The sequence below is a fragment of the Nematolebias whitei genome, chromosome 11 (assembly GCF_014905685.2).
Source record: "Nematolebias whitei isolate Nwh7 chromosome 11, NemWhi1, whole genome shotgun sequence".
Taxonomy (NCBI): Eukaryota; Metazoa; Chordata; class Actinopteri; order Cyprinodontiformes; family Rivulidae; genus Nematolebias; species Nematolebias whitei.
Window position 1 is genome coordinate 41,373,114 of NC_056508.1, and position 26,819 is coordinate 41,399,932.

General features: G+C 38.9%; 2 protein-coding genes across 2 annotated transcripts; one reads left to right on the forward strand and one right to left on the reverse strand.

Annotated features, from left to right (window-relative positions):
* The first annotated feature begins 2,266 nt into the window (after nt 1-2,266).
* Nucleotides 2,267-9,305, forward strand: htr6 (5-hydroxytryptamine (serotonin) receptor 6). The gene is made up of 3 exons (XM_037684370.1): nt 2,267-3,184; nt 6,293-6,427; nt 8,949-9,305. The coding sequence occupies exons 1-3, from the start codon at nt 2,267-2,269 to the stop codon at nt 9,303-9,305; spliced, it is 1,410 nt and encodes a 469-aa protein (XP_037540298.1).
* Nucleotides 9,306-11,929: 2,624 nt separating this feature from the next.
* On the reverse strand, nt 11,930-25,105 carry tmco4 (transmembrane and coiled-coil domains 4). The gene is made up of 14 exons (XM_037684371.1): nt 25,051-25,105; nt 23,893-24,043; nt 23,618-23,792; nt 23,144-23,171; nt 22,936-23,065; nt 20,681-20,778; nt 20,408-20,551; nt 20,146-20,265; nt 16,595-16,759; nt 16,332-16,468; nt 15,566-15,650; nt 15,303-15,420; nt 15,044-15,161; nt 11,930-12,391 (listed from the first exon to the last, which is right to left on the reverse strand). The coding sequence occupies exons 1-14, from the start codon at nt 25,091-25,093 to the stop codon at nt 11,930-11,932; spliced, it is 1,974 nt and encodes a 657-aa protein (XP_037540299.1). The 5' UTR covers nt 25,094-25,105.
* Between the last annotated feature and the right edge of the window lie 1,714 nt (nt 25,106-26,819).

A 26,819-nucleotide genomic window follows, 5' to 3' on the forward strand; every position in this document is an offset into this window, starting at 1 on the left:
CTGTCCCTGTGATGCACTGGAGACCTGTCCAGGGTGTCCCGTCCCCCCACCTCTTGCACAGCGATTGCTGGAAAACCAGCTGTCCCACGACCTGGAAAGAAGAAGTGGTTAAAGAAAATGGACGAAAGGACGTGAGCTGATTTTCTCCAAGTTGCTTGATGGGAATGTGGGTTCACTGGTGCAGTTGCTAACCATGAGGTGGTGGGCTTCATGTTGGGGTCAGGAGCTCGGCGGCAGCAGATGAAATGGGGGCAGTAAATGTGACGATCAGAAGTGAGGACTTGGCATGCTGGTTGGTGTCAACTATCGAAATGTTGCAGTAAATAAGACTTCATCATTTTAGACTTGAGCTTTTTCAGGGAATTAAAATAACATTGACATGCAGCCTTGATACTTTAAAAACCGCTGAACAAAGAAATGTGAGCACTACTGCACGAGAAAAAGGTTTGGGCTAACATTTACAATTACACAAATATATTTGTCTCACTTCATTTACTGTACATGCAAATATTAGTATACAAAAGCTGGCTTAGTAATGAAGAATTCACAGCCTTCGAGAAGTTTAACCGTCATAAATCATTGCACATTAGGCAGTTTTCATATCTGCCTTTTACAAAAACGTATCATGTCCAGTGCAGCAAACTAACAAGCAGTGAAAACATGCAATTTTGATATTTTTTATAGGTTTGCTGAATTGTGCTTGTACAAGAAGATGAAGATAAAGGTGCAATCACAATTACTTGAAAAAAATTACGATTGAACAATTGCTTGTTAATTGTGGCAGACAGCCGCATTAAGAAATATTTATCTACATGCTTACCCAACATATTCAGGGTTTATTGTTTTAGATAAGAAGTAGGGTTTCTTTAAACTGATGAGAGGCAAAAATGATCATAAATGTATGTAAGTAAATACATCACAGTTGCATCAAGGCCTTTGTTAAAAGTCGCAGAATGTTTATAAAAAAAAAGGTGCACATTAAAAAAGGCCTGTTTTGGTCTGCTGGAGGCATATCTGTGGGAAAAAACACTCATCAGGAGAACACGGAAACTACGTGCCTCTGTGCCGATTACTGCAAAGATGCTCCAAAATTAGTTTGTGATCGTTATTAAAAAAAATGTCATTTTGGTAGGAATGCAACCAAAACTGTCAAAAAAATGTTCCAATACAGAATATAATATACTTTGAAATTACAGAAAATGTTGCAGGAATGAGATGCAAAACAGGATTTGCAATGAAATACAGTTGCATTTATCAAAAACTAGAACAAATAAAATAAATGTAAAAGTAATTATAAATTAAAGTGTAAAAGTCACTTTTATTTGAGGATTCTACATCATAATTTGTGCGCACTCACAAAAGTCACAATGTCAGAGAAAATCTGTTGCAACAGAGAGGACATCAGATTTTCACAATTCATAATAAAACAGTAACAGTCATAGAAAATAGAAACAACCAAACAAGGAGAAAGACCTCCCACACAGTTCCTATGATGCAGAATTAGCATATCTTGGCTGTGATTTTGCATGGTTATGCATTATTAGCTCCATGCTTTGACGCGCTCTTTCTCAGTAGCTGTGCGCTCCGGCTGGGAGACGCGCTGGAGTGGCCGCCACAGGGATTAACAGCAGCGAGAGATGTGGCATCACAAGGACCATGATACCTGTAGAGCACTTTTGAGCAGAGCTCTGTTGCAGACGGGGGTTTTAAGTTGTTTTTTTGCTCCTCTTCACCAAATCCCAGAATAAAAAGGACTTGTGCATAAGAGAAGAGCTCCTGCTCAGCAAAGGACTTGCAAAAGCTGGTGAGATCCACTCATGAGGTTTGTTTCTGAGAATTTCTTGTCGTCCTCAGTGGGTCATCTCACTGGCACAGCTCGTGTCTGTGGAGTAAAGGCTGGTTCTTTCCAAGCCCTCCTCCAGCGCTCGTTGTGGCAGGCTGCTGTCGAATGGCTCATTCTGGGCTCTTAGCTGTGTTGGAGGCAGAGACACGCCGGCCAGAGAAGAGAGATGAGAGGAAACAGTTTCGGTGATCTGGACCACCATCAGTGGAACTGGAAGTGAGCTCGCCCTGCTTGAAGGGGTTCCTGCCAATATGGAGATATTTATCCTTGGAGAAAGATGGAGTTGGTTGGATGTGAACCTCATCAGTGTTTTTATTTTATTTTTATCCGACTGCATCTTTTAAGTGTGAGTTTTGGCAGGATACAAGAACCATTTTGAAGCACTGATTTGAAGTGATTCATTGATCACTGCCAGCCGCCACCATGACTGACTCTCACTTGTCTAGCTCCGTGGGAAGCTACAACAGCAGCTCTCCCACCACCAGTGACTGGAACATCACCGGCAGCGGCCCGTGGTTGTTGGCATTCATGCTGACCGTCATCATCCTTGTGACGATCTGTGGCAACGTGTTGGTCATCGCTTTGGTGTTTGCACATCGCTCTTTGCGTTGCACCTCAAACTGCTTCCTGGTCTCGTTGTTCTTCTCCGACCTAATGGTGGCGTTGGTGGTCATGCCCCCAGCCATGCTCAACGTGCTGTGTGGGGCCTGGGTGCTGTGGCCTGCTTTTTGTCCGGTTTGGCTTTGCTTCGATGTCATGTGCTGCAGCGCATCCATCCTGAATCTGTGTGTGATCAGCCTGGACCGTTACCTCTTCATCATCTCACCGCTGCGCTACAAGCAGAGGATGACCCCACCTCGGGCTTTACTTTTGGTAGGAGCTGCTTGGGGTTTGGCTGTATTAGCCTCCTTCCTGCCCATTGAGATGGAATGGCACATTTTAGGCCACAGAAAGGAATATTTACCATTTCGAGAAGCCAGCATCCGTAGCAACAGCTCCATCTCTGACAAACTGTATCCAGAGTCCTACTTTCAGCTGTCACCATCAGGAGGTGTGTCCTTTCAGTGCCGCCTGCAGGTCACCCTGCCCTTTGCTCTGGTGGCGTCAGTGCTTACCTTCTTTTTGCCATCCAGCGCCATTTGCTTCACCTACTGTCGGATCCTTCTGGCCGCACGGCGACAGGCAAAGAGAGTTGCAGCACTGAGCCACCCTCCTCACCCACATCCCTCCCTTGGAGAGCCTTCCCGGCCTCCTTCACCTGGGATCGCAGGAAGGCAAGCTCAACAGGATGGATATGATTCCAGTCATCAAGGGCCTCTTCTTATGTTACAAAATGTACCGGTAAGAAAGATCCACGCTAAGATTGAGTCTAACACAGAGCAAAGTTTTAATAATATACACAGGAACATTTCTTATAAGCCTTTTGAAATTCAGCAGAGACGCATGTGGCAGAAGCAAGTTAATCTGAAAGTAGAAGTTAAACCCGTGAGAACAAAAAAGCTTTCTATCTGAAGCATGCCTTTTCCTTGACATTTTTAAGACATAATATAATGTGTTTATTTTAATTGGGTGCTGTTTGTAATGTTACACAGTCAAAAATTAGCAATACTTTTGGTTTATTTAGCCTTTAATAAGAAAAAAAAGTTATTTTTCAAAGTCATATTTTCACCATGTTATTCATACATTTACAAATGTCATAGTTCCAAACTAAATATTTAATTTACAATCTAAATATTTAGCTTATAAACTAAATACTTAACTTGCAAGTTGAATATTTAGTTAGTAAACTAAATATTTAGATGTAAATTAAATATTTAATTTCCAAGCTAAATATTTATTTTCAAAACTAAACATGTAATTTCCAAACTAAATATTTACTGTCCAAGCTAAATATTTAATTTTCAAACTAAACATTTAATTTCTAAGCTAAACATTTAATTTTTAAAATAAATATTAAATTTGCTAACTAAATATTTAATTTACAAGCTAAATATTTAGTTTACAAACTAAATACTTAACTGAGAGACACCCTGCTGACTTAACTTGCAATTTAAATATTGAGTTAGTAAACTAAATTTTTAGGTGTAAACTAAATATTTAATTTCCAAGCTAAATATTTATTTCCAAAACTAAACATGTAATTTCCAAACTAAATATTTACTGTCCAAGCTAAATATTTAATTTTCAAACTAAACATTTAATTTCTAAGCTAAACATTTAAAACTAAAATAAATATTTAATTTGCTAACTAAATATTTAATTTACAAGCTTGCAAGTTAAATATTTAGTTTGTAAACACAATATTTAGCTTGTAAATTAAATATTTAGTTGGGAACTATGATATTTATAAATGTATAAATAAGATGGTGAAAATATGACTTTGAAAAACAACAACTTGTTTTTCTTATGAAAGGCTAAATAAACCAAATTATTGCTGTTAATTTTTGATTGTGTAACTTTACAAACAGCACCCCATAGTTTTTACACATCTTGCTTATGTCTTATTACATTTTATAAAATAGATATAAAAAAAATTAGATACTTCAAATAAGTTGTTTTCTTTTGAACCACGCAAGCACAAAAATAAAATCTTGAAAAAAAGCTTTTTTTTTAAAAACAACTCTAAGTTTTTAAAAATAAAAACGTCTTCATCCTCACCTGAACAACTATTAATTAATAAGAAACTCTAATTACGTCACCAAGACCTTGTGCTGCTGTAAAACGCTGCTATTTAAATGTATCAAATGTCATTGACAAATAACCCCGATAGAAATAGCTGCAACACAAATGTGAGCTCAGTATTTGAGTGGTTTTCTGCAATGATGAGTTGTGATAAAATACATATTTCTATTAATTAGGTTAAAAATGATTAGAATCAGCCTGAAAGGATCCAGTTTAGTTTAGCTAGGTCACCAGAAAAGATTGCAGGAGAATATAAAACATGTCATCTATCTGGTAGGATCACTGTCACACAGTTTACATACTGTGTGTGACAGTGATCCTACCAGATAGATTCATGCATAATGTGTTAATGCATAAAATAAATATGAAATTTACCACATTTAATGTTTTTAACATGATCAGAATATTTTATGGCAAGCTTTCACATGCATGCATATATAATATATATATAATGTTTCATTCAAAATTTTGAATTATTATTGTTTTAATGAACTATTATATAATGAACTATGGCGCCCATAGAAATTTTATTGTAAGTCTTAACAAGCTTAATCAAAATATGACTTGCACCTAAATAAAACATTTTTGAAGTTCTTAAAATTTGTAAAGGATAACTAAAACTATTTTATGATAAGTTTTGTGTTACATAAGCAAACTAGACACTACAAGCCAGTGTATCTTTCATGCCAACCCTAAGCCTGGGTAAATGGTGAGAGTTGTGTAAGGAAGGACATCTGATGTAAAACTCTTGCCAAAACAAACATTGTTTAGGTGACACCACAACAGATTGGTTGTGGCACAAGTTGTGCTACTGTTCGTTGAAGACCATGAAGAGAAAACATGTCAGAAGATAGAGGGTAAAGAGGAAAGTCAAGAGTGTAGGATTCTAAACGTAGGGACAATGGCAGGCAAAGGTACAGAGCTGGCTGACATTATGCAGAGAAGGAAGGTAGATGTATTATGTGTGCAAGAGACCAAGTGGAAGGGCAGCAAGGCTCACAGCATTGGAGCAGGGTTTACCGTGGTGTGGATAGGAAGAGAAATGGAGGTTGTCTTGAAGGAGGAGTTTGCAAGGAATATCATAGAGGGGAAAAAGTTAGTCAAGTAGGGTGATGTGTCTGAAGGTAGAAGTAGAAGGTCTGATGCTGAATGTTGACAGTGGTTATGCTCCACAGATTGGATGTGTTGTAGAAGAGAAAAAGAAATTCTGGAAAGATCTAAATGAAGTGATGGAGAGGGATCAGACACCATCAGATGGCGATGTGTGGGACTCAAAAAAAGTAGCCCAAAGAAGAAGGTGTTACATAAACAGCTAGCTTAGCTTAGCTTAAAGATCCAAAGCCGGGTATTGAAGGCAAAACCTTGTCCCACATAAACCTAATTTACACCTATCAAAACCAATATACACTTTAAAGTATATATTTAATTTCTGATTAGTTAAAAATCTCAAGTTTTTTCCCTGTTAGCTAAAACTAGCTGACTGCTAGCACTAGCGTTATATTTAGCCCACAGTTCTCCTCATCTAATGCTCAGTAAAAAAATAAAAATAAAAAAAAGTTAGCATTTCACAAAGCTTACCAAAATACATGAATTTGAATTGATTTTTTTTATAGCTACTAAGGAGTTGAAAATAATTATAACAAGTCAAAATTAAACATTTAATGTAATTTTCTCTTCAATTAAAGCAAATACAGAAATAAATACCACTCTGGTTAAAGGAGATGCTGATCGTCTTGGACTAACTTATTTTTTCCCCACTGTTTGTAGCCGTCTGTGAACAGCGAGCGACGTCTAGCTCACAGACAGGGTCGGAGGGCACTGAAGGCCAGTCTCACACTGGGAGTCCTTCTGGGGCTTTTCTTCAGCGCTTGGTTGCCCTTTTTTATCACCAACATGGCTCAGGTCAGTAGATGTGCCTGGCATTTAACTGGCACACTTTTGTGGTCTGTGTACTAGAAAAATAATAAGCAAATCTTGATTTTTTTTTAATGACTAATAAATAATACATGCATTCGCAGCAGGTTTTTGCCCTATCTTTTTAAACGTATTTAGAATGGCTCCAATGATTCATGTCATGAATTTATTTCTGTGGCAGCCATAAACACCATTAAAAACCAAATATTATAAAGGTTAAGAAGAAACCCTTGGATACCAATCTATTTTCGTATTGGCCAGCCTTGGCGTCACAGCTTTGCCAAACCAACAGGGAACTAGATTGTCGTTGAAGCTCTCATGTGTCTGACTCATTCCAAAGCCTAGCAAACAGCCCACAAAACGACTGTTTACAATTGGCATATTATTGATTTAATTGGACTGAGTATACATACTCATTACTCAGCCAAGACACTTGAAGTGCCATGAAAAGCCTCTGCCAGACTAAATGGTTGTAAAAAATAAACAGCTTAATTTAAATCTAACACTTGTCCTGCTTTTCAAGCTTTGGATGATTCAGTCATTTTGATTTCCCATCTGTGCCCTCTTGCTTTTCTTCTACATAACTGGAGTGCAGAGGCTTGGCTGTCTTCGTGCATTCTTCTCACGCTCAATGTGGTGTGTGAACACCCCCCCCCCCATTCTGTCCCATTCCCACCGCCCCCATGTCTCATCTTGATAGTATTGGAAGCTCTACTCTAACAGCTGCCTCCTATCTTCACTGCCGCTCTTTAAGCCTTAAGGATACGCTGAAGATCCATGTTCCTAACAATGAAACACGCTTCCCTTAAATCGTTGTACAATACATATAACCGTCAAAATATTAAAGGAATCAGTTTTTTTGAGGAACAAGTCCAGTTAGAACTGAATGGTTGTGAAAATGCCAAGTGATTGTGCTTGATTGTGTATCAGTCATACACAGTAAATAATATACAGCCAGTGTTTCCACCTTCTCTTAGCTTAGTTTTATTATTACTGTACTTGCCGCCGTACACATCGCACCGCCGTATAAGTCGCATCTGTCCAAATACGTCTAATAAAATGGAAAAAATATAAATATGTCGCTTCGCCGGATGAGTCGCATCTATTATGAGTCACCACTGACCTCCCGGAAACGTGGTCCGGTGTACCAAAAATCAATTGGCTGCCAAATGGCGGTTACGGGAACGTGCACGGAAGGACTTTAACAAGAATTTTACAAGATAGTCACTTAAAAACAATTATTTGTTTGCTCGACATTATAGTAAAGGTGTGTCTCAGTTGAACTGTTCCTTAATAAATGGACTTTAATGGTTAAATCAGCTGCATTTCGCCGGGGCGGCGCGGTGAAATGCAGCTGATTTGACGTTTGCTCCAGGAGTTGCGGAGCAAGACGAAGGTGGCTCTCTATGGAAAGCCAAGTGTCTCATTAATAGCCACTTTTACCTATTAATGAGACACTTGGCTTGCCGTATTGCTCGTGGGCCCTCTATTGGCTGAAAATGGTAGCGTTCAGTATTTTCCATGTCAAAATTAGAGCTGTCATTTCTAACCTGAACCGGAGCCCGGCCCCACCTGACCCGGATTTGGACCGGGTCATAATAATGTGCTTAATGTATGGGCCGGGACGGTGTCCGACTTTTTATTGCGTTAGGAACACGTGCGACCGACGATCCAATATATGCAAACATGGCTTGCCACATTGCACCTGTTGCACGTGGCCATTTGACCACCTGGTTGAAAGAGGTAAAAAGTTCAGTTAAGCTTCAGATGGACTACTGCCAGCAATCCATCAGCCTAAATAGACGTTCATTCAGCCGCTGCGCTCAGCAGACGCACACAGCCGAGACCCAAACAGGTGAGATCACAAAATATCTGACATTTCAGAGCAGGGTCCAATGCAGGCAGAAGCAGGGGAAGCATTTAATGCACTGACGGCTCTTTAGCTCTGATCTTCTGCCTCCTCAGCTGCACGCATCCGCCAACCGTTAATAACAGTCAAGCAGTTAAAGCTTAATTGATTTTTTTTTTTCAGAGTTTGGACCTGTAATTACTGTTAATTACAGATCGGATCGGGTGTGGTTCGGAGATGAAGGCTATGGGATCGGGTCGGTTAGAATTATTTGGACCTGAGTGTAACTCTAGTCAGAATGAATGAAATTGTCAGATCTCAGCCAAAAATTGAGTTATAAATATGATGGAAAAAAAACGTATATTAGTCGTTTTGGTGTATAAGTTGCAGGACCTGCAAATTTATGCGAAAAGGTGCGACTTATACTGCAAAAAATACGGTAGCTAAAATATTCCAAGCTTTGACTTCAGCGTTTATTTGTAGTTTTGTTGTTTGTAGTTTGCTTAATGTTTGAAATTAGGTGTAATAAAGCTCAAAATAACGCAGCCAACTTGTTCATTGGCATCTAGAACAAATAAGAAACCATATATCATGACTCTTTCCCTGTTATAAAGTTTGAATCCTTTACTGCTTGCAATGTTTTCCACCATTTCCATTCAGGCAGTGTGCAACTGTGTCCCCCTTGAGCTCTTTGACGCCATCACTTGGCTGGGTTACTGCAACAGCACGATGAACCCCATCATCTACCCACTGTTCATGAGGGACTTCAAGCGAGCTCTGGCAAAGCTCCTGCCCTGCTGTGCCTCACGGTCACCAAGAAGACCATCACCAGCGCTCTCCATCTCCCTGAGAAACTCAGGAGAGCCCAACATCGCCAGCAGCCCGCCCTCACCTCTGGCCTCTGACCCCACGCACCCCCCTGCCACTGCCACAGATGCCGTCAACCTGCTGGATGCTGAGCATGCTGGGATTGAGTTGCCTCTGCTCCTTCCCAATCAGGTTGACACTTTGGACTGAATAATTATGGAGGTAAAACCAGCTTTAAAGTTACATCACGGTTTAATATGGTGAGAGAATGGTTCGTTGGCACTGCTGTTACTCTTAATTAATCCTAATCTGTTCAATCTGAGGAAAAAAAGAGACTGAGCAAAAGTTCAAGATATAAATAATGTATGAAAGCAGCTCAACAAAATCTACACGATTTTCCTTTATCTGTGTTTCGTCAAGAAAATATACAATCTGCTGCAAAAGTTGGGACAATGTGTAAAATATGAACCAAAACAGAATGCAATGATTCATAAACTCACATTTTCTTTATGAAGGAACATAGTCAACATATCAGATGTAAAGAAATTGTACAATAAAAAAATGTAATGTTTAATTTTATGGCAGCAAAACATTTAAAAAATATTTTAGACAGAAGCAACAATAAAAAGCTGGGGGAGCATTTTGTATCTAATTAGAGTAATTTTCAACTGGTCAGTAGGAGGAGTGGGCACAATAAGAGCCTTTAAGACAGACTGATTCTCTCTGAAGTAAAGATGGGCCGTGGTTTGCCAGTCAGGGGGCCAAACAGGTCTGATTCTGTTCTGGACATCACTGCATGAACTCAGAAACACTTCCACAAATCACTGCCTGTAAACACTCTTCACTGTGTCATCCAAAAATGATAGATAAAGCTCTATCATGCAAAGAAGAAGCCAAATGTGAAAAGCATCTAGAACTGCCACTGTATTTTTGAGCCAGAGCTCATTTAAAATGAACTGAGGCAAAGTGGATAACTGTTGTGTAGTTAGACAAATCAAACATTGAAAATATTTTTGGAAACTATACACACCATGCCCTTTGTACTAAAGAGGACCATTCAGCCTGTTATCAGCGCACAGTCCAAAAGCTTGCCTTACTGATGGTATAGGGTGGCATTAGTGCATTTGGCATGGGCAGATTGCATATCTGGAAAAGCTCTATCCATCCATTCATCTATCCATTATCTTTACCCGCTTCTTCCTTTCCAGTGACTGCTGGATATGGGCACCAGTGACCCCCGCGACCCGGAAAGGAAGAGGCAGGTTGGATGGAAAGGTACTATCATAATAGAAAAATATACACTGGTTTTAGAACATAAGCTACCATCCAGACAATGTCATTTTCAGGGAAGGTCTAGTAGGGGTGTCAAACTCAGTTACCAAAAGGAGCCAAAATTTAAAAACTTTGTCCCGAGCTACAGGCCTCTTTCAGCCAAGACATTAACTCTAGTCAGATACCAGATATCTTTTCTTGGTTGCAGATTCGTCAACAAGAGTTTGATCTGTCTCACTTGACGTTCTGTTACTCTTTCCACATCAGAATCAGTAATGACAGAACGATACAACCTTCTTTCTGGAGTTAGCAAGCTGACAGGAAATACCAGGGCTACTCAATTAGCGGCCCGCGGGCCATTTGACTTCAATCTGGCCCACTTCATACAAAAAATAAAAATAAATTACAGTGTATATTTTTTTTAGGGTTCTGGGTTTGGGTTCTATTTATTGCATTTATTATGCAATGCAATCAAATATTTTTTTTTAAAAGGCAACAGATCATTGTAATACTTGGGTTATTATAATAATAATAATAATGACTTTAATCATTAGATGTCCAGCCCTTGAGCTGCTAGCTTTCAGTAACTGTGGCCCCCTGAGTAGTTTACTTGAATAGCCCTGGTCTCTACTAAATTATGTATTTATCAGTTTTTTTTTAAAGAAAAAATTAGAAGAGATACAATATTTTAAATTTAAATTATCATGTCGGGGGACCAGATACAGCATCCATGATAACAATACAGTTTTGTTGTAGAAGAGTTGAGGTGCACAGTGGAAAATACGGACCTGTTCCTTTGTTTTTGAGAATTTTGTTGTTTCCAACAAAAGTCAGAATTAATCTATTTTATCTATAAAAAAAAACAACGTTTTAGTGTTGATGTGCCCATGTTCCATTGTGAATAAAATACAGTTTATGAAATTTGCACTTAATAAAATTGTGTTTAAATTTACATTTTACAAAACATCACATTTTTTTCCAGAACTGGGGTCATAAACAAAATCACTTCAGATTAATGTAGAAACAAATACACTTTCCAGTCGTCAGTGCTACTATTCTGCATCCACTGTTTCACATTTCTTCGTGTAGAAATAAGAGGAGCGATAAACAGGCCACATAAACAACACATTTGCTCAACTGCCCCCAGCCATATGGAAATCAAATTGTTGTGATCGTATCCATGGCAACCAAGCTAACAGACAAAAACGAGCTGGATGAAAGAAAGGGATCGAGTTGTCACCGTTTTTTTTTTTTTTTTTTATAATTTCCATTATTAGCCTTCAAGCCACACACAAAAAAAAGCAGAGGTTTTTGACGTCATGGCATGTTTAGTTTGAAAACGATAACGGTATTTACATAATTCTAAATTATTAATAAATAAAGTATTTCACAAGCTTTTTTTTTCTTCTAAAAGCTGCCACATGTGAGCACCAACTCTTGTGTGGAGGACGGATTTAATGCTCGTCTTCAAGCGATGCTTCTCGGCTGCAGAAAACAACTTTGAGAAGACGAGCGCTCACAACGAAGCAGCTGGTTCTTGAGCACGCTCTTTAGGAGTTGGGCTAATTTTGTTGGTGCAGGTGCTCTTCGGTCCAGTTCGTATCACTCCAGCTCCAAGAAACGTGCTCGTTATCCAGGTCCTGCCCGCTGCCATGCCGCGTTTTAAACTCTGAGGATGTGTTATCAGTGGCGTCCTCCTCACCGGTAAGAGACGCACTGTTAGTGATCGGTTCTGTCTCGTCTAATGAGTCCAGCAGATCCGATATATCAGGGATATCCCAACCATCACCTGCGTCCTCTGTCTTGGACACCACCGTCCTAACCTCCTCTGTAGACGTGTTGACCGTATGGGTTTGTGTCCCGTGCACATGCTGGTTGCTTTGGACGGGATGGGCCACAGTTCCCTCTGTAATCTTTACAGACTTGGGCAGGACAAAGGATGCTCCTGGGACTTCTTTGGTGGGGACTCCTACTGCCACCAGGATGGTGTCCATCTGACGCATGTAGTCCAAGTGACCTTTCACCTGGGGACCGGGAACAAAAACTGTCATTCGTGGTTGTGAAATGATTTGCAACTTGTTGTAAGCTGAGATGTGAATACTGTATATTTTTTCTTCTTCAAGTTTTAAATTTTGTAAAAAAAAAAGTACAATTTTTTTGTTATTTAACTGTTTATAATTTAACAAATATTTTATACTCTCCACGTTATGTTCGTTTAACACCAGCAGCTTGTGTGTATTTGTCATTTTCATTTTACATACAACACCTTGGTTAATAAATATTCTTAGTTAAGTATTATTATTGACAGTGTGTGTTTATTAGCATCATTTGGTAGTAGCAGAAAGTCCTTCCCAACACGTACTCTGAGCACTAACTGACTGATTAAGACCTGCTTTAACAACTTTGATTTTAACTATTGGAGTCAACTGTGCCTGTCCATTAGCATATTAGGAACCACTACGTGGATTTTATTTAAACTCTGAGAAACTCATTATCACTTGGAGTCAACTTGATTCAAGATGGCTGACACAGCTAATTTCCCTTAGCCATTAGCAAACACAAAAATGGCTACAACTTAGTCATTTTTACAGATACTGAGGTATCTTATCACCAGCAAACTTGTTTGTTCCACTATGGGAGTAAGATGCTTGTGAGACTCAATTTGTTGGTGGCTCCTCAGATTGAAGAAGTCCTTTGGATGAAGGACGAAACGTCTCAGCAAAAAAAGAAACCGTCCGGACGACCTGACTGAACATTGTTGGGTTTTTACCTGGATTATTGAGCATGGACTTTGGTATACTGAGGTAAAGCTTTGGTGTGGTAGAGACCGAAACTCCTACTCAACTTACACAAGGTGAGGTCAGTGAACAAGGATAGGCTGATTCTGGCAGATCCTGATCATCCACTCTATGGTGAGTTCAGGTTGCTTCCATCTGGACGCAGCTGCCCAGATGTAGGACGAACAGACTGAAAAACTCACTCATCCCTGTAGAGATCAGGCTTCTCAACGAACACTGATGATTTCTGTTATTTTAATGTCTCACTGTCTTTAGTGTGGATGTTTTTTGTGCCTACTGACTGCAAAACAAGGGATAATAAAGACTCTTGAACTTGAACATAACGTCTGAGCGCTAACAGATCTCACTAAGCTCATTTATAAGGTTTGACAACATCATCTCCAACTCAGTTTTTTCCTCATCATAAGATGATCTCAGCTTAAAACTTGGCATAAAAGGGGTGATATGCATGTCTTTAAGCAATGCTAGGCCTTTAAAAACTAAGTATTTGGTGTAATGTGTGTTTATCGTGATTTAATAAAACCAAACAGACTTGGTCTTTTACTAACACCTGTCACAAGATAAAAGACTCAAACTTAACAGCTAATGTTGCTGAATATGTAGCTGCACATTAAAACTACTGTGAGAGATTAATTCCTGCTACTATAAGATGATTAATAAATAGCCTTATACATCAAGTTTAAATCTGTCTACATATGACCAGGTATATTTTGTATGGTGCTTCAGTAATGCTTCGAAAAAATATGAATTTTTTTAGTTTTTTCAGGTTTGATAAAATAATTAAAATGCCAATTTATTTAATTTATTTTAGCTGTGAACATGGGTTTAACATTGTGATGTGAATATGAGACAAGAAACCAGCACTCCAGGTTTTCTTTTAAATTATTATTATTTCCAAGCATTTTCATCTAGATCATTAGAAGATAGCGATGTTTATAACAAAACAGAGATTTTTAGGTGAGAAAACGTGTAGGATCAGGCAGGCTTAAATAGAATAAAGTGATTAATGTTTATTCTTTGGCTGCAAATTCTTCACCTTTTATGATGATTTGTTCAAGTTTTCACTGCAGCCTCTTATAGATCTGATTTTCTTATTTTTTGTGATGAACTAATTATTTATTCTGAGGTGTGTTTTGGGTCTGTAACAAAAACGCCTGTAAAAATTATATTTTAATTTAGCTCGCATGGGGAACAATGTGGTTTAATGGAAAAGTTGCCTACTTTTTTTAAATTTTACACAACTAAATGTGAATACAGCTGAAATCCTGATCTCTGGCCTTGAAGTCAACCCAAACATTTTCAGTTTACAGCAATAACAAAGAAATTTATCTTGATGTTCCAATAGTTTTACAGGGAGTTTTATGTTTCATGTAGACATGTTGGTTTAAAGAAAGGCAGAAAGGCATGACTGTGATTATGACATAAACACAGTTGTCTCTTTTAAAGTTCAAAAGCAATCACCGATGAAACCAAAACGTTTTATTCAGTTACAGATTGATCAGCTTGAAAACAGCTTTTGTCCTCAAGAGTTAATGGAGACGAGAAATAAACTGCAAATAAATAAAGATTAAAAGGGCAGCATTTCACCTGACGCATTTCATGCCAAATATGTTCAACCAAAACTACTAGTATGTTATATTGAAAAGATAAAAACTTTATTGATCCTGCAGGAAATTGTTGAGAAGGTATGGAGTTATAGCAGTTTTGGTCAGAATTAGAAAATAACGTTATGCAGATGTGTTAGCGCTCAGACTGAGTTATGAGATACTGTCAGCTACTACCACACCACGGTAGAGTTGGAGCGATTTCTGTGCTTGCTAAAGCTGACAACCTATGCCGGCCATCTTATTATCTGAACTCAAATTTAAGTTGACTCACCACCGAAGAAAGATCCACATTGATTATGCGCCGGTCCTGAATGTTGATTGGCTGCAGCCCAGCGACAGACAGCTGTGCAGCCGAGCTGCGGTACAAGTAGCCCAGCAGCCAGTCCCCTCTGACAGATATACAAAATGTCATTTTTACGTACCATACACTGCCATATGGCTTCATGATTTAACAATCGTTATTAAATAAAAATAAAATATACATATTTACTGTAAACGTCTAACCATTAAACAAGAGACTTTTCCTTTACCTGCAGTAACCATTCACTATCTTTCCAGCAACCACCTTCGCCATTTTGTTCCAGGACTTCTCTGAGCCGTCTACTGGAGCTCCCAGGAGAACCACGTCCTCCACTACACCTTCACTACCTAAGAATAAAAGAAAAGAGATCAATCAGTTCAAAAAGGCGCTATCAATAATCCATCATCGAATATGTGAATTCCTGTCTGCTTCACTAATTTCAGCAGGATTTTGAAAGTCAAGTCATGAAGTCAGAAAAGTTTTGGTCAGGACCTTTATCACTGGCGAGCTCCTGCAGGCAGTAGTAGATAACTCGAGCTCCAAGACTAAAACCGATGAGGCTGACGGGCCGCTTCCCCTTCGAAAACAAAAAGCACATTGTTATCTCTGCACCATTTTAAAATTATATTTATTTTAGATACATTTCTTTATTTTCAAGTGCAGTTCCACCGTTTCAAAGACGCGTAAAAAGATTTAACAACAGAAACAGCTAAAGTTTACACGTCAAAGAGATGGAAAATGAAACAATAGCAAGAATTAACACCTACAAATAAAGAATCCTATTCCACTGGCTCGACGCAGGCCTACTCATCAAAATTCACCATTTTTAAAATCTTGCAACCACATCATAAATTTTTTATTAACTTTTTCAAATTTTTGCATACAAAATATCCAATAAAACGGCAACGCTAAAATCACCACCGTGGTACGATGATGAGGATGATTAACTTTCGGACGACGGCTTTAGAGGAAGCTAAGGTGGCTTCAGCTATGCCATGGCATTTTTGGAACCTGGCAGAGGATGGTGAAGGATGGTGACAGTTTTGTGACTTTTTTTCACCTATTTATCTGTTCGTGGTAAGTTTGGGCGGCCACACGATGACAACTCGCCCACATTGAGCTCAGTCTGAAAAACTACTGAGACCGTGTACAACCGAGCCTGGTCGAATTAGGGCGAAGCAAGTCGCGCTGAGATTGTATGATGGAAAAATGGCTAAATAAAATATGCACTAAAAGGGGTCAAAAGCTGGTACCATACCTGCTGCCTGCTTCTCAAAACTTGTGCCAGATGCTTCCCCACCTCAGCCGAGCGGTTCAGACAAACACACCAGGGGTTGTCAATAACGCTGGCTGCAGCCAACAGAGACGCGGGCCATGTCAGAGCTGTTACAATACCTGAAACAGGGTGTGGGGTGAATACATGAATTCATCCAGTGAAAATCAGTACAACAACAAACAGACAAACACTTGTGTATCAATATCCCCAGTAAGTGGTGATTAAATGCGGAGCCGCCCTCCTACCTGAGAGCACCGTGTACTTCAGGGCTTCCTGAGCCATCATGCTGACCAGTCCGTCCAGCAGAGACGTCATGGCTGAGCCCAGAGCCCTGAGGAAACGGGACTCCCACACCAGACAGTACTGCTCTCCGCACTCACCCAAACTGCACCACGGAGCCTGGAACGAACCTGGAACACAGCAGGTGGGAAAAAACCAGAGTGACACTTGAACGTTAAGCGTTGCTGGAGCCATTGTACGTGAAGTGCACATGGAGCATGTAACAGAGTGTGAATGTTGTGTGAAAAAAAGTACACTTGTTTGAATAATCAAATATGGCTGCTTCAGCTGTGTTTGACCCTTTTTTATATATAGATACCTATATTCTTTCTAAAATTAAAATTAAAGGCCTTAAACTCCTTGAAGGAATGCACATTGCCTGCCATCTGTCATGCCAGTGTTTAGACTAAAATCATTTTAAGACTTGAGCTATTTTGATGAAACCATAAAGCCAACATTAGCAATCTCATGCGATCAGTCAGAACGTGGAGCATGTGTTTTGAAAGACTGTCTGCTGTGACCACACTAAATTTTAGATCCAATAATGGTCAGTCAGGTCATCTGGACAGTTTCTTTGTTGTGGAAAGACATTTAGTCCTGCCATCTGCCCTGTCTTCCTTAACTGACATCACTGGTCGTATGAAACCTGCTGGATCCCCAAATGATCCCATCCCACCTCGTCTTTTTAAAGAGGTTTTTCACACCGTGGCTCCTCATGTGTCCCAAATTATAAATGACAGCTTGGCATGTGGACAGGTACCAGCGAGCTTTAAACATGCAGTTGTGACACCACTGATTAAAAAACCTAGCCTAGACCCCACAGTAATGTCCAACTTTAGACCCATCTCAAAACTGCCCTTCATATCTAAGATCTTGGAGAAAATTGTTTACAATCAGTTAACATCATACTTAAACGACCACAACCTTCTTGAACAGTTTCAATCTGGCTTTAAAACTCACCACAGCACTGAGTCTGCGCTGCTGAAAGTCTTCAACGACATTCTTTTAGCCGCAGACTCTGGTGACTGTGTAGTTTTAATGTTGTTGGACTTGACTGCTGCCTTCGACACAGTAGACCATCACATCCTCCTGTCTCGTCTGGAGAACTGGGTGGGCATTCAGGGTCCTGCTCTACAGTGGTTCAGATCCTATTTGACAGAAAGAAACTTCTGCGTGCGCATTGGTGCTGTGGAGTCCTCTGTAGCCCCTCTCACTTGTGGAGTACCTCAGGGTTCTATACTTGGCCCTCTTCTGTTTTCCCTGTATCTACTCCCTCTGGGACATCTTCTCCGGAAACATGGCATTTCTTTTCATTTTTATGCTGATGACAGCCAAATCTATGTTCCGTTAAAACAGGGCAAACACCATTCCTTGAAACAACTCCTGGGGTGTATGGCAGAAGTCAGAGCATGGATGTCACTAAACTTCTTACATTTTAATGACAAAAAGACAGAGGTCTTGTTGTTTAAGCCTAGTGAAGGCTCCAATATCCATGCTGATCTGGGTCCTTTAACAGAACATCTGACTGAGACAGCAACTAACCTGGGCGTGAGGCTGGACAGTGACTTCAAACTTGACACGCAGATTAAATCAGTGATCAATTCCAGCTTCTTTCATTTGAGACAACTGGCCAAGGTCAAACCATTTCTGTCACAACATCATTTTCAGATCTTAATCCATGCTTTCATCACAACTCGCCTGGATTACTGTAATTCTCTTTATGTTGGTCTGAGCCAGTCATTACTGACTCGACTTCAGCTGGTTCAGAACGCAGCTGCCCGCCTTTTAACTGGTACCAAAAAACGAGAACACATCACCCCTGTTTTAGAATCACTACATTGGCTCCCGGTTCGCTTCAGGATTAATTTTAAGGTTCTTTTATTTGTTTTCAAATGTCTTCATGGTCTCGCCCCACAGTATCTGTCCGACCTGCTCCAGCTGTACACTCCTTCTCGCTCTCTCAGGTCAGCAGATCAGCTGCTGCTGGTCGTCCCAAGGTCCAACAGGAGACTGAGAGGTGACCGAGCGTTCTCAGTCGCTGCCCCTAAACTGTGGAACGAGCTGCCTCTGCATGTCAGACAAGCTGGCTCACTTCCTGTTTTTAAGTCTTCTCTGAAGACACATCTTTTCTCTTTGGCTTTTACTTCAGTTTGAAATGTTGGTTTTAATGACTCTAAGTTATTTGTTTTATTTTATTTGTTATCTTTATTTTATTTCACATTTTTAACGTGTGGGGTTTTTATGTTTTTGTATGTCCTAGTGTACAGCACTTTGGCCAACAGTGTTGTTTTAAAGTGCTCTATAAATAAAGTTGTATTGTATTGTATCTATAGAAAGCGAAACATCTTTCCAGAAAAAAGAAACTGTCCAGATGACCTGATCGACCATTATTGGATTTGGTACCTGGATGACTGAGCATGAACTTTGATGTCTTTATCCACTTTGACTGTGGCTGCCTGCCTGGGAGGAGTCGACGGGGGACAGGACAGCTCCCAGAAACCATCTTATCACCAGCAAACTGGTTGGTACACTAAAGGAGTGTACTGCTTAGTGGTGAAAACAGTTTACTTGGGACTCCTCAGACTGATGAAGCCCTCTGGATAGAGGGAAAAACATCTTTACACACAAAAAAAGAAATTGTCCAGATGACTTGGTGGACCATTATTGGATTTTGTACCTGGATGCTTGAACATGAACTTTGATCAATTTTAGATCATTACCTGCAAAATTCATTGAGGTATACAAATTCTGTATAAATGTATATATATATGTATTAACCTATATTTAACCAGGTAAATTCCACTGAGATCACAGAGCTGTTTAGCAAGGGAGGCCTGAGTCTTGGAGTAGAACTGCTGCTCCTACACATCGAGCGGAGCCAGTTGAGGTGGTTCAGGCATGTCCGACTGGGAGGAGACCCCGGGGAAGACCCAGGACAAGCTGGAGAAACTATGTCTCTCGGTTGTCGTGGGAACGTCTTGGAATCCTCCCAGAAGAGCTGGAAGAGGTGGCTGTGGAAAGAGATGTCTGGGCTTCCCTGCTCAAGATGCTGCCCCCACGACCCGACTTCGGAACAAGCGGAAGATAATGGATGGATGGAGCCTGAGTCTGAAGGCAGCCCAATATTCGTTTTGGACTGTGGGAAGAAACGAAGTACCCAGAGAAAATCCACACAAACACGAGGAGAACATGAAAAGTTCACACAGAAAGACCTCAGGCCCAAACCGGGGCTTGAACTCAGGATCTTGTGTTGCAACAGCGCTAACCACTAAGCTATCGTGCTGTGTTTTGGTGTTGATGAAAGCTGTGGCAGCCATCTTCAACTGAGTTGACTCCAAAAGCTAATCAGATGTAAATTCATTGATTACTTCCTAAAAGTTGTATTAAAATTCATCCAGTGCTTCATGAGATATTTTGCTGACACTCGTGAGTTAAAACATCAACATCTTGACTTCGCCTTTGGGTGGAGGGCGATAATAAAGCATGTCTGTGGTAACACAGTGGACACTTTACTTACTGTATTTTCCACTACAGAGCCAACCTGTCACTGCAATAGTCAGGTGAAGATGCTTCCCAGAGTTCAGCGGCAGGAATTTAAATTCTTCTATCGCTCCAACACACTTATTCATCTTATATCCTACAAATAAAACAAAAATATATCAAAATAAATATTTTGAATGAGGAAAAATTATGTAGAATGCGATGATTTTGTTTTAGTTTGGAGACGTGACAAAAATATCAGCAAAACCTCCTCCCACACAATTATTCAGTGCTGTTACCAGTCAGCCCGGCTCCTGCTGCTCCAAACAGAGAGGCCATTATTGCGATGCCAGCAGCAGATCCCAGAGCAGCAGCACCACCGGCCCCCAGCACAGCGCCGGCTCCAGCTGCCACCAGAGGTGCAGCCAGTCCACCTGTCACACCTGGCCAACAGAGGACACAAGCTGAAATCTTTCCAGGGCAGAGTTTGAAAGTAAAACTCTCCAGATAACCTTTAAGCAGATTTTTAGCTGATGTTTATGCTTCAACATGAACCAAACAGGAATATTCACCGATCACGGTCCCTCCACCCACTGTGGCTAATCCGATGAGGAGGTAACGCCGAAACTTTCGCCCTCTTTCTCGCTTCAGCCGCCTAGACGACTCCTCTCTGGTGGAAACAAAGAGACACAGATCTGTCATGCGACTTTTGTTATCCCTTTAAGATATCATCTGGAAAACAATAAGCTGCTTGTTCACACTCTACATCAACATTAGTACGCCTGTGTGACTAAACTCAACACTGTTTAGATGAGGGTTGATATTTTTTTAACACATTTGACAAATTGAATATAACCAAAAACACATATTGTATCTAAAATATTACATTATTTGTTTTTCTGCTTTTTATTTTTCTGTACATTTTTACAGTCTAATCTATACTTTTTATTTTAGCTGTTCGTATATTAAAACATTCAGCTCATTTGAGACATGGGTGCTGTGACTTTTGAATTTTTGTAACTATTCAACATTAAAACATATTTACCTTTGTTTATAAATAAGTTATTCATAAAAATACAATATCTTCAATTCCTTCAAAAATATTGTTTACTTTGAAATCTGCTTCAGCATACTAGCAATTTTTGTCTTATTATGTACTTTTAGTTTTTACCTACTGTTCTGATATTTTTTTTGTTTTAGCTAGCCTTTTGCAACTTTTGACTTTTAGCAAGCTTTATTATATTTAGCTTCTTGTTAGCCTTTGATATAGCTAGTTAAATGTTGCTACTTTTAGCTTTTCACAATCTTTATTACATTTAGCTTCTTTATAGCCTTTGATTTAGCCATTTAAATGTTGCTACTTTTAGCTTTTAGCTAGCCTTTTGCTACTTTTGACTTTTAGCAAGGTTTATTACATTTAGCTTCTTGTTCGCCTTTGATATAGCTAGTTAAATGTTGCTACTTTTAGCTTTTAGCAATCTTTATTACATTTAGCTTATTTATAGCATTTGATATCGTAATTTAAATGTTGCTACTTTTAGCTTTTAGCTACTTTATCAAGCTTTTAGCTTTGGTTAGCTTTTAGCTAACCTTTTGCAACAATCATCTTTTAACTAGCCTGTGTTACTTGTATCTTCTAGCTAGCTTTATGCTACTTTTAGCTATCCTTTTGGTATTTTAGGTTTTAGCTTACCTTTTGCAGCTTTTATCTTTTAGTTAACTTGTTGCAAGTTTTAGATTTGTAACTAGATTTTGACATTTGTATTTAACCTTTAACATTTGTAATGTTCTAGAATTGCACCGCTCAAGGTGGCTGCATGTTGGAGCAGCTCTGTTACTTTCATTCTGAGATTTTGCTTTTGGAAACTTTAATTCCTGATTTTCTGGATGTAAATCACATTTTTTGGATGATTGTTTCCTCTGGTATCAGATGCTGTGCAGCCAGAAGGATTTTTACTGAGACTTTTTGGGTTTTGGACATTTGTTATGATGCGTAACCATGGCAACAAGGCAGTTTTCTACAACCAACAGCAGCTGATTAACATCTCAAAAGCTCAAATAATATCTCAACTATGGCCCCAACTCTCAATTGAGTTGAAAAGGATGTTATGTGGACGCATTCTCCTCTACCTGCCAGCTGTGCACGAGTGCCTGACCACTGAGATCCTGGAACTAGCAGGAAACATGGCTCACGACAGCGGAAGGACAGGATCGTCTCTCAGCACCTACAGTTGGCTGTCCACAGCTATGAGGAGCTCAGCAGACTGCTGGGAGGAGTGGCCATCACTCTGGGAGGAGTTCTGCCCAGCATTCAAGCGGTCCTACAGTCCAGGGGAACCGAGAGGCCAGCCTAGTCTGGGTGGACGGATCGGACTGCATCTGCAGACAGTTTCTTAGGATCCACTGTGGGATGGACCTTTACAAGAGATCCTTCCTGTCTACAGCCATTAGTATCTATAACATCTCTTAATGAAATGAGGATAACGAGTTACAACAACAAAATAATTTCCCTTTGGGATTAATAAAGTATTTTTGAATTGAATTGAACCTTTTGCTTTGTTTAGCTTTTTGTCACAATTGTTTTTTTTAGCTAGCATTTTGCTACTTTTAGCTTTTAGCTAGTGTTTTGCTACATATGGAATTTAGCTAGTGTACTACTTCCATTAGCTTTAACAATTGAATTTCAGCTTTTTTAAAAATATTTTAACAAAGTCATTAAGCACTCAGTTGTGTTTTTGAAGAGAAAGCTGTTTCTGTTGTTCCAGCCGAACGTTGATAACTTTGTTATTAAAATGGAAGCGTGGCCGACTCGTCCGTCATAACGTACTCGCTCTCCTCTCCTGCTTCCTTCAGCTTTTCTCCCAACGTTTCCTCGAACTCCTCCAGCTGCTGTGGAGTGACCCGAAGCAAACAGCTGACATGACGGATCAGGACCCTCGCTCTGGCGTCATACTGGCCTGAGAACATCACAAACCGTCGTAAAAAATGAAACAAGAAGGTTCTTTTGAATTTGTTCTAACGTAAAAGTTTCTCACCATCTTTGACAGAAAAAGACACCAGATCCTGCCACACAAAAACAGAGTTGGTAAGAAAAATAGAAATACAGACCACAGAATTTCTATTGAAATGCAAGAAATATTTGTTGTTTTTACATAATGAGCAAATCATTTTAACACATTATTTAAAGGACATACTTGAATGCGTCTTGTGTGTTTCATAAATTAACTATTGATCCAGTTGATTTTAGTTTAATTCTTTTTTCAGAGCTACTTCACCGCTTGTTTATTCCTCCAGATATTTTTCAATTTTGTGGAGAAATAGGATAAAAAATGAACTTTTGCATTTTGTTCAAGATCTGCCTTTGGCCAAGCTCTGACCTGTTCGAGTTCCCTTCATCATGTTTTTACTTTATACAGTATTTTCTCCATAAATGGTCCTAATTAACGCATCCATGCTCGTGTCTTTGTTGTCTACATTGCTACTCATACTCCCAACATGAGGCCAGACACCTGTATAATTGGAGTAGCTCCTGCTGCCAGCAGCTGATCCGCCTGTAGGATGGAGAGAAAGGTGTCGGAGCCCTCGAAGCCCAGACCGGACAAGAAAGCCCCCATAACTGGCATCACCGACTCATCCAGGTCCAGCCAGCGGACCAACCCTTTCAAGTACTGCTCCCTAAACTCACTGAGACACAAGAAGAACAAAAAGTCATGTTAATCACAGTGATTATAACAACAACAGGACAAATGTCCAGAATGACACAATGACATAATCGTCTACCCACATGTTTTCAGAACCAGCAAACAGCTGGCCCAAAGAGACCCCACACAGTGCAGCAAAAGCAAACCGGCTCTGTTCAGTCAATTGTCGGCTTTGATTTTTCTCTGGGTCTTGATCACCCGGGGCACCTTGTTGTCCTCCTGCCACTCCAGGGTCTTGATAAAAATAAATGAAAAATTAGAGACATCATAAAGCAATGCAAAAATGCATGTCACTCTGGGTTAGGGGTCTACAAACTGTGGCTCAAGGGTCACAACATGCTGTAGTAGTCCTCTGTACTTTTTATTTTATTACCAAAATTAACATAAATATTTATATTCATTACCACAAAAGGAAAGGCTAGTTTATGAATATTTAAATTAATGTGTTCTGCCAGAATATGGTCATTCTGATTATAGGAATTAGACATAAAGACAATAAAATCCTACTAAAACATAATGCAAATGATTTAGTTTTAATTAGATGACATTCAGGGCTTTCCATAAATTATTCATTTCATGAAGAAAACTTTTTTAACAATATAAAAACATGACATAACAAGAACTGTGCTATGTTTATTTCAAGCTTCAAGTACATGCAGTTGGTTGTAAAGGTTGCTCTGTGGGAATAAAAAATATAACTGCAGAAACCAGTAATAGTACAAAGTATAAAAACGCTGCTTTTTTTTTATTTAAAATTTAGTTAAGTGGATAATAATTCAAGCCGAATTTAAGAAAACATCCCCTTTTTTACACAGAGCCTTGTGCCATAGCAGTTAAACAAACTTAATGCTAAATATCAAAGTTTCAACATTAAACTGTACGTGTTTTCAATGGAATTCAATCTATCTGTGTCTTCTAGCCTCAATGACAAGAACTGGGTTACGGTCTAACTTTGGCACTTATCTATCTGATGAGCTGGCCTGAATTCAGCACACCGACGCTGCTAAACATGACCTACATGTTTGTTTCTGTGCCAAGCTTTTGTCTTATTTAAATACACTTTTATTTATAACAAATTATTATTTCCAACAAAAAAACGACAACAGCTGCCTGATGATAGCAGCTGCCTTTGTTGGTAAATAACTAACTAACGCTATTACAGTAACTTTAAATGGTGTGGCTACTTTACTATCTTATTTTAGAGCTCAAATAAGGAAGGTAACAAAACAATTTGGATGTACCTTGTGAGAAATCTGTGTCGGCACGGCTCTGTTTCTCCTCCATGTTAACTGACACAACTCTGAACTTTTGTTGCGTTCAAGTGCTCGTCTTGAGCTCCGACATTGTAACTTTTTTTTTTTTTTTTTTAAACAATCACTCGAACAGATAACTCTTTACCAAACTAGTGCCAAATGCAACACATTTTTTTTAACTCGGACTTTTTTATTTATTGTAAAATAGATTTATAATGACTTTATTTTGACTTGATACAAAACACAAGCACGAAATGTACAATTAAGTACATATTCACTGTAAAAATCACTTAATTAGAAACATTTTCTGCACCCATTGCTGATACAAATATAAAGGTTTCTTCTAACATCAAATTGCTTTATGTTGTTGTTTTTAGCTTTTAGTTAGCATTTTGCTATTAGAAATTCATAGTTAGCTTTTTATCAATTTTAGCTTTAAACTAGCCTTTTCCTCTTTTAGTTTCTAACTAGCCTTTTGATAATTTCATCTGACTTTTGGCTACTTTTAGCTATAATTTTGCTACTTTTAGCATTTTCCTTCCATTTGCTTTAAGCCAGCACTTCAGCTTAGCTAGTCTTTTGGCATTATTAGCTATTGTTTTGCCGCTTTCCACTTTAACTAGTTTTGTTACACTTAACTTTTAACAATATTAAAGATTTAGTTTGCACATTGAAGCTTTTCATGTATTCTTTTGCCACTTTTTGCTAACCTTTTTCTGCTTTAGCTAGACTTTTGCTACTTTGTTTAGTTGTGTTTTTAGTTTTTAACTATTTTGATCTTGTGCATAGATTTAAGCTGGTGTTTTACTACTTTCAAATTGTTATTAGCTACTTTTACATTTTAGGCAACAGCTTGCAAAGTTTGACTTCCAGCCCAGCAAGTGTCTTAGTTTTCAGCTCTTTGCTTTTTATTATTATTTTTTTAACTTCACACGGTCCTGCTTTAGAAGTGAAACATTTACGAGTGTTCTTAAACGCATCACGCGCTCTGAAGTTTTAAGTGACGTAACTTCCACGTCCTCCCACAGCTGGGCTGAGGTTTTTTATGTTTGAATTCAATGTTTGAATCAGGAATTCACGCATTGAGATTTAATAAAATATAAAAATGACACATTACGCATTTTTAGAGCAGGAATTATTTGTCAGGTGCTTAAACCAAATCAGTCGTGAACATTACTATCAGCTTCAAACAGAAAGTAAACTATTGAAAGGCCTTCAGATTTAATATGAACAGTGTTTTACATCTGTGACCAGCAGGTGTAAGTGTAGCATTTATTTCCTTCCAACATAACTGTTATTTTGAAGTTAATACTGTTGCAAATGGTACCTTTTGTGTTGGGCGTTGTTTAGAGTTTAAATAAAGAAGTTTGCGTTAAATGAATGTATTCATCTTTTATTAATGAACGTTAACAGGAAGTGAAGTGTCCTCAGCGCCTGCAAAGACTGTCATCTGAGCTGAACCCTTTACACAAGAGGATAAATCAGAAATAAGTAGATGAAAGGAACAAGGACACTTTTTTAAAAACTAAAAACGTCAACTAAAATAAAAGCACATTGGTTTTATTTTTAATAAACATGAACCATTGTATGCAACACTATTTGGTTCATGTGATAATTTAAGAAGTTATAGGATTTCCAAGCATAGAAAAAAGCAAACGACAATAAGTCAAAACCAAAAATGATAAAATGGTACTTACAATATAATTATTGTATTAAACACTTCAACATAGGTTAGCAAATGTTTTATAGTATATTAT

Excerpts from the sequence above, each read along its gene's own strand:
- tmco4 (XM_037684371.1), bottom strand. The coding sequence starts at position 25,093 with ATGGAGGAGAAACAGAGCCGTGCCGACACAGATTTCTCACAAG. Across the intron at positions 20,552-20,680 it reads GGGTGGAGGGACCGTGATCG|GTGTGACAGGTGGACTGGCT; the intron begins GTGAATATTCCT and ends TCTGTTGGCCAG. Across the intron at positions 15,421-15,565 it reads GGAGCTCGCCAGTGATAAAG|GTAGTGAAGGTGTAGTGGAG; the intron begins GTCCTGACCAAA and ends TTTTATTCTTAG.
- htr6 (XM_037684370.1), top strand. The coding sequence starts at position 2,267 with ATGACTGACTCTCACTTGTCTAGCTCCGTGGGAAGCTACAACAGCAGC. Across the intron at positions 3,185-6,292 it reads TTATGTTACAAAATGTACCG|CCGTCTGTGAACAGCGAGCG; the intron begins GTAAGAAAGATC and ends CACTGTTTGTAG. Across the intron at positions 6,428-8,948 it reads TTATCACCAACATGGCTCAG|GCAGTGTGCAACTGTGTCCC; the intron begins GTCAGTAGATGT and ends ATTTCCATTCAG.